At 35.3% G+C, this 17,417-nt stretch overlaps 4 protein-coding genes across 6 annotated transcripts; 3 read left to right on the top strand and 1 right to left on the bottom strand.

Annotated features, from left to right (window-relative positions):
* Positions 1 to 13: 13 nt before the first annotated feature.
* Positions 14 to 1,577, bottom strand: LOC114524778 (probable pterin-4-alpha-carbinolamine dehydratase). Of its 2 annotated transcripts, none has more exons than XM_028545958.1 (2): positions 1,221 to 1,329; positions 14 to 760 (listed from the first exon to the last, which is right to left on the bottom strand). In XM_028545958.1, the coding sequence occupies exons 1-2, from the start codon at positions 1,263 to 1,265 to the stop codon at positions 443 to 445; spliced, it is 363 nt and encodes a 120-aa protein (XP_028401759.1). In that variant the 5' UTR covers positions 1,266 to 1,329; the 3' UTR covers positions 14 to 442. The 2 variants fall into 2 exon arrangements, with proteins under 2 accessions (XP_028401759.1, XP_028401758.1); XM_028545957.1 differs by lacking the exon at positions 1,221 to 1,329 and adding an exon at positions 1,388 to 1,577 and having other exon boundaries at positions 18 to 760.
* An 83-nt stretch (positions 1,578 to 1,660) lies between these two features.
* On the top strand, positions 1,661 to 5,576 carry LOC114524776 (peroxisomal biogenesis factor 19-like). The gene is made up of 7 exons (XM_028545954.1): positions 1,661 to 1,832; positions 2,766 to 3,023; positions 3,263 to 3,369; positions 3,581 to 3,748; positions 4,048 to 4,224; positions 4,551 to 4,595; positions 4,689 to 5,576. Exons 1-7 carry the CDS (start codon positions 1,757 to 1,759, stop codon positions 4,746 to 4,748), a joined length of 891 nt encoding a protein of 296 aa, XP_028401755.1. The 5' UTR covers positions 1,661 to 1,756; the 3' UTR covers positions 4,749 to 5,576.
* A 1,205-nt stretch (positions 5,577 to 6,781) lies between these two features.
* Positions 6,782 to 8,641, top strand: LOC114524845 (zinc finger protein 883-like). The gene has a single exon (XM_028546043.1). It carries the CDS (start codon positions 6,909 to 6,911, stop codon positions 8,496 to 8,498), a length of 1,590 nt encoding a protein of 529 aa, XP_028401844.1. The 5' UTR covers positions 6,782 to 6,908; the 3' UTR covers positions 8,499 to 8,641.
* A 642-nt stretch (positions 8,642 to 9,283) lies between these two features.
* Positions 9,284 to 15,889, top strand: LOC114524848 (proton-coupled amino acid transporter 1-like). 2 transcript variants are annotated; one of them, XM_028546047.1, is made up of 9 exons: positions 9,284 to 9,608; positions 11,156 to 11,246; positions 12,147 to 12,235; positions 12,318 to 12,401; positions 12,889 to 12,973; positions 13,176 to 13,451; positions 13,661 to 13,827; positions 14,306 to 14,475; positions 14,708 to 15,889. In XM_028546047.1, the coding sequence occupies exons 1-9, from the start codon at positions 9,472 to 9,474 to the stop codon at positions 14,935 to 14,937; spliced, it is 1,329 nt and encodes a 442-aa protein (XP_028401848.1). In that variant the 5' UTR covers positions 9,284 to 9,471; the 3' UTR covers positions 14,938 to 15,889. The 2 variants fall into 2 exon arrangements, with proteins under 2 accessions (XP_028401848.1, XP_028401849.1); XM_028546048.1 differs by having other exon boundaries at positions 9,531 to 9,608; positions 11,188 to 11,246.
* Positions 15,890 to 17,417: the final 1,528 nt, after the last annotated feature.

Genomic DNA, 17,417 nt, shown 5'->3' on the forward strand with positions numbered 1-17,417 from the left:
AGTTATTCTAGCTGGATAAATGCATGAAATCAGTCAAAGTGAAATTGTATTGTAATTTGTAGTTATACCATTATACTTCTGAATAAAAATTATATTAGTCCATATTTGCAAACTGCTTTCTCACACATCTGTATCGTGTTTAATCATGGATTTCTCAGGCTTTGCTTGTCATTAGATTATATCAATGTCAATGCCCCATTGCTCCTGTCCCACATGAACATTAATTTTGCATGCTCCCTTCTATAAATTGAATAGCACATTTTGCACTTTTTGCATAATTTTTGCATAATTTTTGCTTTGTTGGGCAGGAATTCAACATCAACGCAATTCAAATTTATTTGCAAATTTTTATATTTAAATTGTCAGATGTTTCTTTTTTACTATTTTTCCAAGTGAAACTTAATTCCAACACATAACAGTTAAGTCAATGTCAGCAAAAAGTTTAGTCATCTCCCATTGAGGAAGATGCTGTATCAGTGAATTGAGCAAGTTTAATATCATTTAAAGAAAGCCCACCACAAGAATGAGTTGAGTAGGTAATCTGGACCTTGTTATAAACATTAAACCATTCTGGATGGTGATCCATTTTTTCTGCTTCTAGTGCCACCCTTGTCATAAAACCAAATGCACGGTTGAAGTTTTTGAATAAGAATTCCTTGTGTATAGCATCCCGTCCATCAACCATTTTCCATCCATTTTCAAACAACGGTTTTAACAATGTTTCCTGCTCTGGTTCACCAAGTTTTCCAGGTCGAGCTGACTAAATTACAAAAGTTGAATGCAATTGAATGTAATGAAATGACAATCTCTGTGCATCCATCTACTCAGGGGCATCCAATGTTCAGTTACTTCAGTATAAATTGACATGTTATACACATTAAGTGTTCTAATATTTCCCCTATCACGAGTAACAGACTAGATTTCTCAAGAAATTATATATTTGTGTGACAACAACTTTGGGTATGAGTCTTTATGCGTTGCCATATCACCAGCTGGCCTGTTTAGTGAGAGGCTTATCAAAGTTCGCTAATGTAATCGTTAATCATTTTTTGTACTGAAATTACTAAAATGTTCAGTTGGGGTATAAGTACTATGAATAAATTAATAAAAGCGCGAGCTTCTATTTAAAATTTGGTATAAAAATGTGAACAAATACGAACAATATCAAATCTTTTTGCCTCTCAAAGAAATCAAATGAAAAATGGCAAAAAAATACTTACTTCGTTGCGGGGTTTCTTTGCTTCGGACGCCATGTTTAGACACATGGGTATAAATATAAATAGGTCGTATTTGGCGGGAAGAATGGTGTTTTCGATCACACCATCGTGCAACGTTCGACTGAAAATACCAGGTACTAGTTATACGAACACATCTATTGAAGACTCACCATTTTAGAAGATCTTTGTACACAGCGTTTCCAAGGTAGATTAGGCAGAAATTCAGAAACTTGCAAACGATGAAAGTATCGTATCATGAGAAACACTTGCAATTTGTATATTCTGGCTTCTTAATTATATTATTATGTAAATATAAAAAATAAAACAAAATAGCAAATGCGTACGTAGTAGCTCGTTATACGTTCGTTGCACAAATGTACTTTTCCGAGCCATTCACGATACATAAATGCGCCAACTGAAGGATGAATTTTAAAAGCCGAAGGCTTGACAAGTGGCAAAGTGGCCTGACAACACAACCCGACCTCAGTGAACCCGACAGGGAGGGTGATCATTCCATTGGTTGACCGTACAAAATCCACATGGCAGCAAAGGGAGAAACATCAGACGCACCAAGTAAAGATGATGATGAAGATGATTTGGACGCATTATTAGATAGTAGGTTTTAAAACATGCATTAAGACATCTCACATCCTAGTTCTATCATAAAGCCTGTAAAAGTATGTCAAATGGAGATTTCAGGTGTGTAGGTGGGGTAGAAGCAAGTACTTGGAGCAGCTAGACATCCAGTACGTACAGCAGCTTACTCAGCCTTATTGTCATCAACTGGTTAGGAAAATAGGGGACAAGCTGGACAACATGCATAAAATGTGACATGCATGACACCACAAAAGTGAGCCTTCTAGCTAGTCCAAGTCATTATGCTCTGGCAATGCAACTGATGATGAGCTCACTAGATTTGATACCTAATTTTTATTTCATAAGACATATTTGAAAATTGAAATCTTGGGCATAATTGCACAATTTGTTGTCCGGGGTAGATTAATACACTTATTTACTGCGAATGAAGGTAACATTATGTTTTGTACATATGGTTTTCTAAGTTCTTGGTAAGTAAGTTTTTTATTATATACCACTTGCTAAAGAAAAACCAAGCTACAAGGTAAACATCGGAATATCGATCTATTCATAAAAGACATAATTTCAAATGGATAAACAGTCTAAAGGTTGCACGTCCAGGTATGCCGCACCTGATAAAAGTTGTTATTTCCCATGGGATAACATGTTATCTCACTTGGCAGGGGATCGCGCGGCGACATCAAATTTCGTCACTCTCGCATGATTCACCCTCGACGAATGAAATGCTACGAACACCAAACTTTGACAAGTGGTGTAAAAATAATGAATATTATGCTTTGATTTTTTTCACAGTTACCGACATAACAAAATAAAATATTTTAATTAATAAATATGTTTGGCTGTATAGCATTGTAATTACAGATATGATCAGCCCCTATAGAGATAAAATTTTGCACTAGTACGATATAAGAGTAGTAAATTTTTTTATAAATTGACCATGTTACCTTGCAGGTGCACTGGAAGATTTTGAAAATTTGCCATCTTGCAAAAGTTCAATAAACAAAAGTGAGCCAAGCAAAACAAAAGACTCAGCATCATGTCTTAATCACACTCAGGAACCCTCATTTGACAACTGGGGTTTGGGTGAGAGTGACATAGAAGCAACTGCTGCAGAATTTGAAAAATCAATGAAAGAAATTTTAGGTGATGATAACGAACTTTTGAAACAGTGGAATGAATTTGCTGAAAATGCAGCTTTTTCAAATCCAGGTATATATCTTGCTCCCATGTTTCTTTTGCTATAATAGTAATGATACTTTACTCTACTAAAAAAATATATTAAAATAAACAATTAATAATATGTAGGCATTATGGCCTTGAAAACAAGATAAACTTTGACCAAAATATGAGATGACTACAGAACAAGAACTGCCATTTGCTTCCAAAATCTTCATTAATTAATATTCAAGAAAATATTAATAAATTCTAATTCATTTTTTCTTACATAGATATGCCTAATAATGAAAATGAATCATTACCACAAAATGCTGAAGAATTTGAAGCTCACTTATTAAAAACAATGAAAAATATAGCAGAAAATGCCAAGGAGATGTCAGTAAGTGATTAATACAAAAAGAAGTAACTTCTAAGAATAAAGCTGTCTAAAATATGTGAATTAAAACAAGACAAGTGTATGCAGCATTTTGTCCATAATTGTCATTTCAGACAGATTGAAATTTGAAATACAATATGTTTACATGCATGCAGTGAGAGTGGATTAATTGAAAGATTATTTATATATCAGGCCATGTTTTCCTCTTTTAAAGAGCACACCCGGTATGGATGAAAACTTTCTTAAAGCAATGGCAGACATGGGGGTTGATGGTCAGGATCCAGACTTAAATCAAGAAATATTTCCCATGATGCAAGGCATGATGATGAACTTATTATCAAAAGATGTTCTTTACCCAGCTTTGAATGACTTGAGAGCAAAGGTACAAAACATTAATTGTAATAAAATGGAAATTTCCACTGTGCTAAAACACAACTTTATGGTGTTATTGTAGCTAAACCATATATATATAATTTTCTTCTTCATTCTTGGCTAATAATGCCTATTATTACAGTCTACTCAAAGGAAGGGGAATGGGCTGTCATAATTATTTCTATGTGAATAATTTGGTATTACATATTAGCTAAATACAAGTTTTTCATAATTTATTTCTCAGCTAGGGCACTGGAATTACTTAGCACTTCATATTAACATTTAATGTTTTATTTTACAATATTTTAGTACCCTGGTTGGTTGGAAGAAAAGAAAGGCACCCTGCCAAGTAATGTTCACGAAAATTATTCAAAACAGTATGAATTAGTTTGTCAGATATGTTCTGAATATGATCAAGAAAGTGAGAAAGATTCAGTTGAAATTAAGAAGAAAAGATTTGACAAATTAATGGGGTTAATGCAAAAGGTAGGTAGTCAATTTAATATTTCTATTTATTTTTATCGTGGATGATACATACATGTCCTAATATGTAATATAGTTCCCTCACCTCTACTAAAAGGGGCTGATAAATGAGTTAAGTAACTCTTTTTTAACATTTTATTAATATTCATCATTCTATATGCTTTATTATGAAAATAATTTATTTGTTGTTATTCCAATCTCCACCCCATATTGATAAAACTGTATATGAACAGTGAAAATGTTTTATATTTCTTATTTATAATATACGTCTATATATTATTCTAACAATGTAATGGTAAGGCCTCTTATACAAATAATGTCTATCTTAGATGCAAAAATATGGTCAACCACCACAAGAACTGGTTGGTAACGGGGTAAGTGCTATGCAAGAAGATCATCTGGAGAAATTGTTTTTAAAAAATATCTGGGTTATTTCACATATTCCTAATCCTCAATGTTTTTTGTAGGTACAAGGGCAGGGTCCCTATGGAGAGAATTTTCAACCAGACAAATGTCCAGTTATGTGACAAAATAATACTAGAAGTAACGTCATTTCCATCAAGCGCAATCAGATATCCTGTCAATCGGCTATTAGTAAAACCAAGAGCAGCGGAACAGCAATAATCCGGAACAAAAAATAATTCTTTAAAATTCTTTAAAATTGGCATGAAAGAAAAAGACCATAGCTATAATTTTGTTGTTCTGTGTTCCGGATTATTGCTGTTCCGGTGTTCCTGGTTTGACTAATAGCCCCGTCAATCAGATATTACATCACTGGTAATATATGCATAGCAGCCGAATTACTTACTTCACTTACTTGCAGTATAGTATTAAAATTGATTTTAGATCAGATAATAAAGCAACTGTGACATTAATAAGATAGCCAGTATTTAGTATTATGGACGACGCATCCGACGACACATGTTTTGATTATTAATTTGATGAAGAAGTGGTTTATTTTACTTTTTTAAAAATTGTCAAAAAATATTATAAAAAATATCATCACAAACTGAAACAAGGTGTGTTTAGAAAAGTGAAATAATTGTTTATACTGACTTATAGCGGCCTGCGTTAGGCCAACTGATATACTGAATATACAAAAAGATTCAAATTTAAGATTGTTATATAATGTCAGAGAGAAGTGGGTCCGCTAATAATTCAGTAGCCGACAACAACCCTCAACAACCAACATATTTTATTCATATATTAACGTTTTAAGTATTTCATTGTTGTTGATGACGATGAGCTTGTTGTATGGGCTTGTTGTCGGTTCTTATCGGTTATTAGTAGAAACGGAGAAAAGTAGGTGTCCTTCCTATGCCTCTGGTCTTCCACAATGCACCGCCACTGTAGCTCATTATTACTCCGGCGTCAGCGACGGAGTTGAAAATTCGCCCCGGTTTTGTTTTGTTTTTGTTTTTTTTTTTTTTATTTTTTTTTTTATTATTTTTCGTCGTCGCAAGTCTGTAATGGCGCGAAATATACTAGTATTTGAATAGTGTATGTGATCGTATTTATCTACGTCCCAGTCTTATCTCCCAAGAGTTGTGGTGCACAGCTTTGGCTAATTTTCCAATGCGCGATTCGATTTCGCTCGCATGATATGGCAATTCCTCCAAGAGGAACAAATAAACCGTTCTTTTTATGCTGTTCGATTAAGTTTAGATTGAATTGGGGTAAGAATATATTTAATACATGTAGACTCGGTCCTATTTTAATAATATCGCTGCTATTTCGCCGTTTAACAAGATGATGTGGTCGTGTATGGGCGCGTTGACACGTCGCGTAGTTTGCACAGGATCGAAGATTTAATACAATATTATAAGCGCGAATTCCAAAGGCAAAGTGTAAGACGAAGCGAATGTATCATGCGGTTTATTTACATTTTTGAACAATTGAACTTCTATACTGCGATGTGCTTCTGAATTTTGCGATCGAACATTTAGGTTCGCAAGGCATCTAAATGCGAATATGTATGCGAAACAATACGCGAACTGTATTGTTTATGTTCAGAAGCTCTATATTGAAGACTGGCACGTGCGCCGGAGTTAACGCCAGAACGGCGTCTTGTTCCAAATCGTTACTCAGACTTACTACCATCGTGTTGTTCGATTAAGATCTGTTAAAATATATTGGATGGATTTGTGGTGTAATATAAAACAATATGTAGACTGTGACGTATACCAACACTGCAAAAATGTCAAAATGTATTATGTATAGGAGAACGAAACAGAATACGCATTGCGCAAAATGCAAATGTGGAATTGAAGCTCTGTTATTCTCATTGGTTATTCTAAAGTAACCCTCATTCACCACCAAACAACATGGCTTGCGTAAGGGCCTGTTTATATGAAGCAAGTTATCCCGGCTAGACGAGCCTGACGAGGTAAAAAGCGCACTGTGATCAGATCAAAGTCAAAGCCAGTCTCATTATATGCAGTTTTCACCTTGATTATGATATGTCACATGAAGTATCAGCTTTCTAGATTTACACATTACCGCTACCAGTGCTACCAGAAGGCTCCCTTTTAACTTTTATAACTTGGTGTTATGAATTTGAACTTGATTATTTATCAACTTTGCACAGTTCACCAGAATAATTATGTAAAACCACAAGCAATCGTTTTGTGCATTTCAGGTTCTGGTAATCGTATTTAAAAGTCCTACTGATTGTCGACATCCTCAAAATGGAGAAGAAATGGGAATGCTATGATTGCGAGAAGTCGTTCGATCGTTTGGCTGCCTTAAAACAACACGCTCGGGTTCACACCGGTGAGAAGCCACATGTCTGCGATGTTTGCCATAAGTGCTTTTCTCAGTCTACTAACTTGAACATTCATAAACGTATTCACACTGGCTCCAAGCCATACGCCTGTGACGTGTGTGATAAAAAATTTAGTCAACTCGGTAACATGCAAAGCCACAAAATACGCCATTCAGGGGTCAAACCATATTCCTGTGATGTGTGTCAGAAATATTTTGTGGATAAAAGGGACTTATCAAAGCACGAACTACGTCACACTGGAGTGAAGACTTGTGAATGTGACATTTGTCATAAGAAGTTTGCGCGAGGCACGTCTTTAAAGGTTCATAAGAGGATACACAGTGGAGAAAAACCGTACCACTGTGATCACTGTGGCAAAGGGTTTAGTCAAATTAGTAACTTGACTGCTCATAAAACTGTCCATTCCAAAGAGAAACTGTATAAATGCCAGATTTGCAATAAGGGGTTTGGTCACTTCAGTACATTAAGCAAACATAAGTTGACACATAATGACAACACATATGAATGTGATATTTGCAAAAAAGTGTTTAAACATCCCGGGCATTGGACAAGACACAGAAAATCCCATGTAGAACCTCAAGAGAAGGAATATGTATGTACAGTATGTACCAAGAGCTTCATTAAACCTGATTCACTGGAAAGTCATTTGAAAACTCACAGCAAGAGTTATGATTGTGATGTCTGCAACAGGACATTTGCAAATAGTACTGCATTAAAGCTCCATGCAAGAACACACACTGGTGAAAAACCTTATCAATGTCAGCTTTGTGACAAAAAATTTAGCCAATCGAGTAACTTGACTGCTCATCAAAATGTGCATACTCAAAAACGACCATACAAATGTCACCTTTGTGATAAGGCATTTGGCCATGTGAGTACACGAAACAAACATCTAAGAACCCATAAGAAAAATGTTGTTGAAGAAGAAATTATTTATACTCAAGAAACAGTTAAAAGTACCCAAGAACCTAATATCCAAAAACAAGATATCCATGGACAAGATAACCAAAAACATGAAAATATCCCAAAAGAAGATATTCAAGAGAGTGAAGCTTTTCATGGTATTGCAGAGCATGATCTCCAAGAACATAAAGTTGTCCAAGATAATGAAGTTATTCAAAAAGAAGGAATTCAAGGACAAGATGTTGAAGAACATGATCATGAACCAGAAGAAGGTAGACAAAATATCCCTGAAAAATATATTGGAGAACAAGATATTCAAGAACATGCAGTTATTGGAAAACAAGATGTCCCAAAACAAGATATTCAGGAAAAATGCATCCAAGAACAAGATGGGCATGAAGATCCAGCAGTTAAAAATTTAATACATATTCAAGAACCAGAGATTGAGATAACAGTTTTTGAAGAATTAGTTGTTCAAGAAGAAATACCAACAACTTGCATGATATTGGAATCAGGTGATGTTGATACTCCATTGCCTCCAATTGCATTGGTCTGTGAAATGTTAGAAACATCAAAAGAAATGCAGTGAAATTTAGTGTAAGGATCGTGATGCTTTTTTTAAAATAACCTTGACATTCTGCAAAAATTATTACCTTCTGCATGTTCTTCGTTGCATGTAGAATGGGTACACTTTACTATTTCTTGTGTACAAAGAGTATAGTCAATACTGTTATATAGTCGACATGTTAACGACTGCGCAGTGCGCATAAACTTTGTAATTGAATAAATTATTTATCATATAATTATGTAGCACACATAATTTTTCTTATGTATATTATTAACTAATAGGTAATAGCATAGATTCTCGTGCAATTTGCATTCCAGTGCAAATTGCACTCGAATCCATTCCATTATAACCATACAAATTCAAGCCTCTCTCTCTTTAATATCACGAAACATTCGATTGGTTACGGAAAAAAAATCCTCAGCGCCGGCCCGTAGGAACCGGGAAGCATTTGTGGCACATGCATCCCAACTTTCACAGTTGAGACTTTTGGAGACTGTGTAGCCATCAAAATTAAATTATATAGAGAGAAAAATTAAATATGGACCATGCAAAAGTTACGCGTGAAATAAATAAAATACAGACATAACGCACATGCCCTAAAATTTTAAGAATATTGAAAACTCGTGATTTAGATTTTCTAAATGGTGAATTTCTTACTGTTAGAAATTTGGAATGTTGGTTAATATATCTGGGAAACTTCAAATTATTTCCAATTATTTTAGCAAAAAGTTAGCAATTATTTTAGCAAATATCAAAACAATAGCGATTACTTCCGGTATAATATTTTAACCTTTGGCTGGCAGCTGGCTATTAATAAATTATCGTCTAGAAACATTTTATTTATATAAAAGGCTATGCCGACTGCCGAGCCCCGAGCTGGCCCGAGCAGATCGATTTGAAAAATTTTTATTTTACATTGATCAGTTGAACTAATTCGTGGCGCTCATTAGGAAAACGGCGTACTAGTATAATAAACCACTAAACCTGTAAAGTTATGTCTGATGAAATAGAGAATGAACGTTCACGTCTTTTGAATAAATGTTCGGGAGGTGATATCCAGGGCAATCAAACTTCTGATGAAATTTTCCCAGAAATGCACGAAGAAAATCGTGAACACGAACATGCTACCACGTACGTACTCGATTTTAAATCTATATATGATAAAATTTGATTACTATTATGGAGGTATACTGAAGATGAGTTCATTAATCGATTTTGCTCTCTTGTTTATATGGTTTTTGTGAAATTTTGTAAACATGGAAATGAAAGTGAATGTGTTAATAATAATATAATGATGTATTAATGAGTTCTAGGAAAGCTAATGCAATATATTCTCTGCACCAAAGTGAGGCTAGCTGGTAAACACATAATTGAAAACCTGTTTACACTTGCAATTTTTCCTGCAATTTTATGTGTGATTTTCTTTGTTTGGTAGATTTGAACAAGTGACTAGTTACAAATGATCATGGGCTGCAGAACGGGGGGCATGGTGCCCCCGCACTTTTTTTGAAAATACCAAAATGTACCCCCTTTTTCAAGTGAACATGCCCTTCTTTGAGTCTTTAAGTGTTTGTTATTGTAGTACATGAACTCAGACTATGTAGAGATTTGTATTTATCAAAACATTGCAGTTGTAATCAATAATTACGTGAAGTAATTCAGTGAATTTCACTGTTGTTGCAGATATATGGGGGTAAATGTGATATAGTTCTAATTGAGGAAGTGCCCTTTTTGTCAGTGCCCCCCCCCCCACTTTCTGAATGGTTCCACAGCCATTGCAAATAATGCTCTGATGGATAAGCTCTTATTTTAACAGCTGCTAACTAATTCACTTGTTCACATCTATCACGTACAAGAAGAAAAGTTGCACGAAAAATTGCAACAAGAAGATACCCCTACAATGCTGTGCTGTATATATCACACAAGATTTTTTCTGAAATCTGTTTGCATATACCCTAGAAAATCTTGAAACCTTTGAGGAAGGGGAGAGAGGGACACTGCCTCATGATATGGCAAAGGGGGTACACTTGCAAATTATTTTTTATCACCTGCAAAATGAATTCAGTTGCTGCTTTTGGATTTAATAAAAGTCATATTAAAGCACAGGGCCGCGTTTCCACACCGCGGGGCCCGTGTCATTTTCTTCGCGCGGGGACCCAAATTTTTGCTTTCTCTATAGTGACATAGCGTTCCTAAAAATGCAGTTAGAAGCACTGACTTAACTGTGTAGTGTGTATATGTGTGTTATGTTATATATTATTCGCATTTCGCATAAGGTGATGTTGGGTCACTGAGACGACGATTTATATGCGCATGCAGATTTTATGCATATAGCATGTCTAAAGTCTTAAGGGTTAGTTTTAACCCTTAAGACTTACAAACTTACAAACACCAGATTATAGCACATTTATTAATATATATAATTATATATATATATATATATATATATATATATATATATATATATATATATATATACTTTTAGCGTAAATTGCGGGGCCCTAAAAGGCGCGGGGCTCGTGGCATTTGCCACATTTGCCACTGTGTAAAACCAGCGCTGTTAAAGCAATAGCAGCCAGGGAGACAAATGTAATCACCCAATCATTACATTGCTTACATTGATCCCTGAATAATCTCCACCAGGAGAGAATAAATTTGGCCATATGTTTATTTTATAGCAATCTTGAAACTTTTATGCATTTGATTAAAGCTAATATTGGCACTGGATTACTTGGCCTTCCTGTTGCTGTCATGAATGCAGGTGTTGTGGTATGTTATCCTTGATAAAACCTAATGCAAATTTTCAGAATAAACATTAGAAAATTTTGTTACACCTAGTGACCTAGAATAATTTGAACAAATATTATCAGTATTGTAGTTTTTTAATAAGATGTCTGTTCTGACTTAGATTCTTTATTGTTATCATTCAAGTAGTTCAGGGCAACACATTTTAGCAAAAATTCTATGGAAAGTACACACTGTTTTAAAATTCTAACTAAATTTGAATTATTGAGCTTGTAGTCTTCAATTGTGCTTTTAAAGAAGCAATGTATACGCTACCACTGCTGCCAATTCAATCCAAGATTAGACCTATAATTTGAATTTGATTACAAAAGTTGCCGACAATGGCCATGTGTACTTTCAATGATGAGCACAAGAGGTCAATTTCTCTGTAATAGAATTTCAGTGAATGGCTGCAATCTGTTATTATAGAATAAGAAGAAATTTTCTTGTGAGAAAGAGTGTAACTAATGATACTTTGGTAACACCCAAAAATGGTCCAGTTACTGCAGTCACTGTAAATACCTAAATCATGCAAAATAGAATACACAGGAAGAAGCTTTTTCTATATAATCTATATGAAGAATTTTACGGGGGCGAGTGATTGCATGGACCCTAGTCCGTTAAACCGGCTAGTTCGCTTACCCTGTAAAATGAATCAGGCTGAAGTAGCCAAAACAATAGCAAAGTTATGAACAAAAAACGAGGATTCAAAATTCAAAAATTTTATTTGTGTCAATATATAGTAGAATTGTAAAAAAGCAACGTTCTAAACGCGAGGAAATGCAGTGAATGCAAATGCAGCGAATGCAAATGCAGCATGTAATAAATATTTAAATATATATGAAGCAACGATTGCTCAAATACAGGCTCCATTTTCATTGGTAGGTTGGTCCAATTTGTCTTGTGATTATGGCCATAATTGCTATTCACTGCATGCATCTCCTCGTTCAGAGCTCTCATAGCTGGTGTAAAGCGTAAGTAGAACACACTTTAACTCATGCATGCATGGAACTGCCTTGCAGTTGAATGTACAAAAAATAATCGTAACATTTATAGGAAAGGAAGGTCAAGCATGAGCTTTGCAGATGTTGCTGAAGAATGTGTAAGGACGCGATACCCAGGGAAAGGATGGATTGGAAGGTTGGTTATGTAGCAGTAGAGGCTGTACACAGGTCTTGACAAAAATAATCCTAGCCTTTTCTGCATCATTCAATCCAGCAATGGGCGGCATTTTTCGATATCTGCATGACCACGGAATTTATATTCTATGCTCGTGCAAACCTTTTTTTTGTTCTCCTGAAATATATTTACCAACTTTCAACTATTTTATATTGCTGAATATATGGACTAAATTATCATTACGACAAAAGTGAATTTTAGTACATTTTTAGTAAATTGAAGTTTTGTTTGTAACCTTGGGCGTCTAACTGGACATTGAGCGTGGCAAAAAAATAAATACTTGTCTTAAATATCCGGACCTCTATGTCGCTACACGTACAACAAATCAAGTGTGTCTTAGGGAGCACGATTGCCTGTTAGTATTTACAATACCCTGATCTCCATGCATGGCAGTCGTAACAATGAATATATATATTTAAAATCGTAGTATGGTTATTTTTTTTTACAGGATGGTTATCAATACATTTCTGATAATAACTCAACTTGGGTTTTGCTGCATATATGTGCTATTTGTTGGACGAAATTTAGAACAAGTGAGGATTTTTATTTTAGCTTAAAAGAAGTTTTTAGAATGTGTCTAAAAAACTTTGCTCCTGCATAGCTTACTACTCCCGCATTTTCCATTGGCTCGTTAGTAGTAAACCCTACGGTGCCTACTTTGAGCGTCAATTCACACGTTCAGTGCATTTTTACTACCTGTAGCTATATATCAAATCAAACATATTTTTGTTTTAGATCCTGGATGATTATTCTTCGTTTAACGTTTCTATAACGATATGGATTTTAATAATTACACCGTACTTTATCGCCTTCTCGTTCATCAAAAATCTCGACGCTTTATCCTGGCTGTCTTTGATCTCGAATATCTTTATTGTCTCAGGAGTCATTTGCATATTCGTTTTCTTATTTTTGCATTTAAATAATCCACTAAATCTCCCAGCATTTGCTGGGATCAAGACGTTTCCATTGTTCTTTGGTGTCGCTGTGTACTCGTATGAAGGAATTGGATTGGTAAGAGATTGTTGAATTTTAATTTCATGAATGCTTCCCTTAAATGCCCAGGCGTTTGCCAGTAATGAACCTCCATGTCCCAAATCATAACCATACTTGATCTGTTCTTCAAAAAGATTGCGTTTTAATGTGGAAATGTTGTAACAATTCCTACTTATCCATACGGTACGACTTCTCTGTTACACTAAAATCGACTTCCAAACCGACAGGTACTTCCACTCGAAAACGAGATGAAGAAACCATCCGATTTTCCCAACATTCTCACCCTGAGTATGCTATTTGTAACATTCCTCTACGTTTCCATGGGTTTGTTTGGTTACATGATGTGTACGGATGATTGCAAAGGAAGTATCACGCTAAACCTCGGTGACAGCGCGTAAGTTGGCTTGATCATTATTACACCTATACTATATAACGCAATTCTCCATGCACTCAGCTATGTGTAGTAGACGTTTTTCATAAGACGTCAAGCGCGGAAGACCTATTACACAATGCTCGAATGGCTCGTTTATTTTGCGGAACCAATCATACGTCGTATGACATTTCCTAATTTCTATAATTTCCAGCGTTGTAGCAACTTCGTGGGTAGTTTTCTTTCAAAGTCAAACATTCAAATTCTACTTCATGTTAAGTCAGACACCTAAAATTCACTGAGAAAATAGCAACTTTATTGCGGAAGAGGGTGTTGATTCATCTTGTAGTTACTACCCCTGTTTCTCGCTAGTTCCATGTATTCATGTTTCAACCTATCCAAAATTAAGTAAGCGCAAAGTCTGTTGGGAAGAAGATATATGAGCAGGTAATTAAATTATGTATTAGCTTGCACATAGTAACATTTTTCTATTTTCCTGTAGGTTTGCGACTGCTGTGAAATGTTTGATAACATTAGGAATATTCTTGACTTACTTCATTCAGATTTACGTTCCGTTGAATATTTTTGAATCTTGGTTTCTAAGACGTGTCTTCAAAGGAGAAACTCTGTTCAAAAGTTTCATATTTCGAGCTCTCGTAGTAATCTTTACTGGTAAGCAATCCGGTATTTAATCATGCATGTATTAATCTGCTATTGCTTAAAAGACATAGTGTGCCAAAACTGTGCATGTCTGTATACCAGCGCCAATCGTGCATGTGCATAGCCATAGCCATAGGAGACGACCACCTGCCTTCAAGCGATGAGAAACTGGAATATTTCCTATAGAGCGCAGTTAAAATATATCATTCAGGGCTGACTTTGATTTCTATTTTTCTTGACCTAGCAATTCTGGCTTCCGTCATACCACAGCTGGATAATTTTATTGCCCTCGTCGGTGCTATGAGCAGTTCAGCTTTAGCATTAGTATTCCCACCAATATTCCACTCCCTGTCGTGTCCTGGTCTCTCCCGTCTTACACATATTAAAAATATTGCTATCGCTGTCTTTGGAATAGTGGGAGGAATATTTGGGACAATAATGTCTGTTATTAATATAGCCAAGGATTATAATTAAAATTCGACTGCTAATGGCGTAATATACTTAACTAAATATTATATCGTGCAGTGGTAAAAAGCTTCATGATATTTTACTTATTTATGATATTACCATAGAAATAATAGATCTATTATTTCTATGGATATTACACATATTTTAAAAACGCGGTGAACAAATATGTTGACAAATGTACAGAAATTTAGGCGTTAACAATCATACAACGTATTTTTTCCTCTAATAAAATAACATTAATTCGAGTTTTTTTCGTCGGATTCCCCTGCTTTCAAGTGTTCGCCACCAGGTTGAAATCCGAGCTCGCTCGACCAATCAGTGCATGGCTATTTTGATAATCACCTGGGTATTACAATATGTATCTGTTCGAATGTTTTAAGGTCTATTTCTATAGAAATTAAATTTACAATTCATGAGTTCGTTACCATATTACTTTCTCTCCAATTTATCCTTTTAATCGAGCAACGTGTGTTTACACAATTATTCTGTTACGTCCGTTATCTGGGAAACTGGGATAATTTTAATTGCGAGCATGTCAAAAGATTTTACTGAGGTGGAAAGTATTTTTATCACATTAATTGCATGATTCAAGGGTTAGTGATTTAACAATGAGTGATTGAAACTACTTAGAGCAAGTCCGTTAAGATCAGCAATCTTGTGACAACTTGCAAAAAAGTACGAACCAAGATTCCTAATCGTAGCTTAACTTCAAGGATTTAATTCGTCATGTACTTCGTTCTTTAGTCCGAATCCTATGGCAGCCTAGTAGACCACGATAGGCAGGGCTAGCGTTATCGTAAAAAAATTGTTTCATGATTTTCTATGTATTCATTCCTATGGCAGCCTAGTAGACCACGATAGGCAGGGCTAGCGTTATCGTAAAAAATTTGTTTCATGATTTTCTATGTATTCATATTTCTAATTAGGTAAGTTAGACCTAAAATTATTTATTGTGGATTTGTTGAACAAATAAAATTTATCTTTTTTATACTGTAGATCTATATATAGACTTTAGTTGCAAAATACCTCGTTCTCAGAAAGAGCTCGGGAGTTATAACCTCTGATCGTATTTGTTTTGTGCTATTTCCTACGCGGAGGCCCAATTGTTTTTTATCGAACAATGCAGTCAGGTTTTCAAAACGTCTGGCGTTCCATCAGCTTATCACTTTTACATGGAGTCATGAGCAAGGTTATAGTCTTAACTTTCGAACAAGAATTTGGAAATCTTCTTAAGCGTCTGAATAAGTGTGCGCAAAGATTAGAAGTGTTGTTCCTAAATTCGCCCCGTATTCGTCGATTGAACGCAAATCTCGAGATCCAAAACATCGTATTCGAGTACTTCTAATGAGCTACAACATCCCTCCTTGGCAAGTAATTAAAAAACAGGATAATTAGGATCATTTTTTGACATTCCTATGAGAAAGATCTGGGCGAAACAGTGGCGACGTCACGTGATTGCTAACGTATTTATGGTTATATGTACTTTGGTGCATCACTGGTGAGTGTGTTTGTGGGCAATAAGTATATGCTCAGTAAAGAATTCCAAGTAAAAAATTGCACAACAGTATTTTAAGCTCTAGGGACATTTCCGATAGACTCGCCCAAGCGTTCACTAACTGGGTTTCCCAAAGAGTGGGTAAAAAGAAGAAACTGGACAATTTTGGGAAATGCAGCGGCTAGCACAACGTGCTAATCAACAATGACATTATAATCTGCAAGCAATATAATCTTATTTTAAACACAAAATATTTATTATATACTTGTACTTCACAGTGGAAATTACAGGGCCTTTTTTAACCTATAATCTGTGCATGGTATATTTGCACCCCCCCCCCAGTACGTGCCTCTTAATTAATGCACCCCCAACCACCGAGAATTCACTTCTTTCCATTTTAAATTTTTATTCCAACAAATCTGTCAATTGAAAAAAGATTCAAACAAATTCAAATTCATTCGAGTAATTCGAATAAAATATATTAGCATAGAGTTGCTCAGACTTCATTTTGAAGAAGTCATTAACTATGTTCGTAATGTTCCCTCAGTGGGTATTGTTTAGATTGCATTTCTTAAGGAATTTTGACTACTGTGGTAAAGTGAGTATTATAGCTATGCCTATAGGGACCTTGCACATGCAAGACGAACACAACACAACAGTTTTTAGTTTTTAGAGTTTTCGTTGTAAGTCACGGCATTTGTCTTGATAAATACGGCTTTAGTTCCCAGGGTGACGGCTGAGTTTTTTATAGTAAAAAAAGCAATGCACGATCGAGGCTTCATTTCTAGTTCTAGCCACGAAATAGTTTGAATATCGTTTGAATGTGATTATCAATATGTGCATCACTGCGTATTCGCACCTTGTGTTCATACAGTAGTTTACCTTTGCATAGCTTACACCTGGGGGTTCAGACATCCAACATATATTAGTCCCATTCATAAACTGTTGCAAAGCATTTGGGGAATCTCAGAATTGTCTGGAAGCAGCCGTT

This window comes from Dendronephthya gigantea, unplaced genomic scaffold, assembly GCF_004324835.1.
Source record: "Dendronephthya gigantea isolate DGI-Jeju-01 unplaced genomic scaffold, DenGig_1.0 000032F, whole genome shotgun sequence".
In the NCBI taxonomy this organism is placed as follows: Eukaryota; Metazoa; Cnidaria; class Anthozoa; order Malacalcyonacea; family Nephtheidae; genus Dendronephthya; species Dendronephthya gigantea.

Excerpts from the sequence above, each read along its gene's own strand:
- LOC114524778 (XM_028545957.1), bottom strand. The coding sequence starts at position 1,474 with ATGATACGATACTTTCATCGTTTGCAAGTTTCTGAATTTCTGCCTAAT. Across the intron at positions 761-1,387 it reads TACAAAGATCTTCTAAAATG|TCAGCTCGACCTGGAAAACT; the intron begins GTGAGTCTTCAA and ends TTTGTAATTTAG.
- LOC114524776 (XM_028545954.1), top strand. The coding sequence starts at position 1,757 with ATGGCAGCAAAGGGAGAAACATCAGACGCACCAAGTAAAGATGATGAT. Across the intron at positions 4,225-4,550 it reads TAATGGGGTTAATGCAAAAG|ATGCAAAAATATGGTCAACC; the intron begins GTAGGTAGTCAA and ends TGTCTATCTTAG. Across the intron at positions 4,596-4,688 it reads AAGAACTGGTTGGTAACGGG|GTACAAGGGCAGGGTCCCTA; the intron begins GTAAGTGCTATG and ends TGTTTTTTGTAG.
- LOC114524845 (XM_028546043.1), top strand. The coding sequence starts at position 6,909 with ATGGAGAAGAAATGGGAATGCTATGATTGCGAGAAGTCGTTCGATCGT.
- LOC114524848 (XM_028546047.1), top strand. The coding sequence starts at position 9,472 with ATGTCTGATGAAATAGAGAATGAACGTTCACGTCTTTTGAATAAATGT. Across the intron at positions 12,974-13,175 it reads TTGGACGAAATTTAGAACAA|ATCCTGGATGATTATTCTTC; the intron begins GTGAGGATTTTT and ends TTTTTGTTTTAG. Across the intron at positions 14,476-14,707 it reads TCTCGTAGTAATCTTTACTG|CAATTCTGGCTTCCGTCATA; the intron begins GTAAGCAATCCG and ends TTCTTGACCTAG.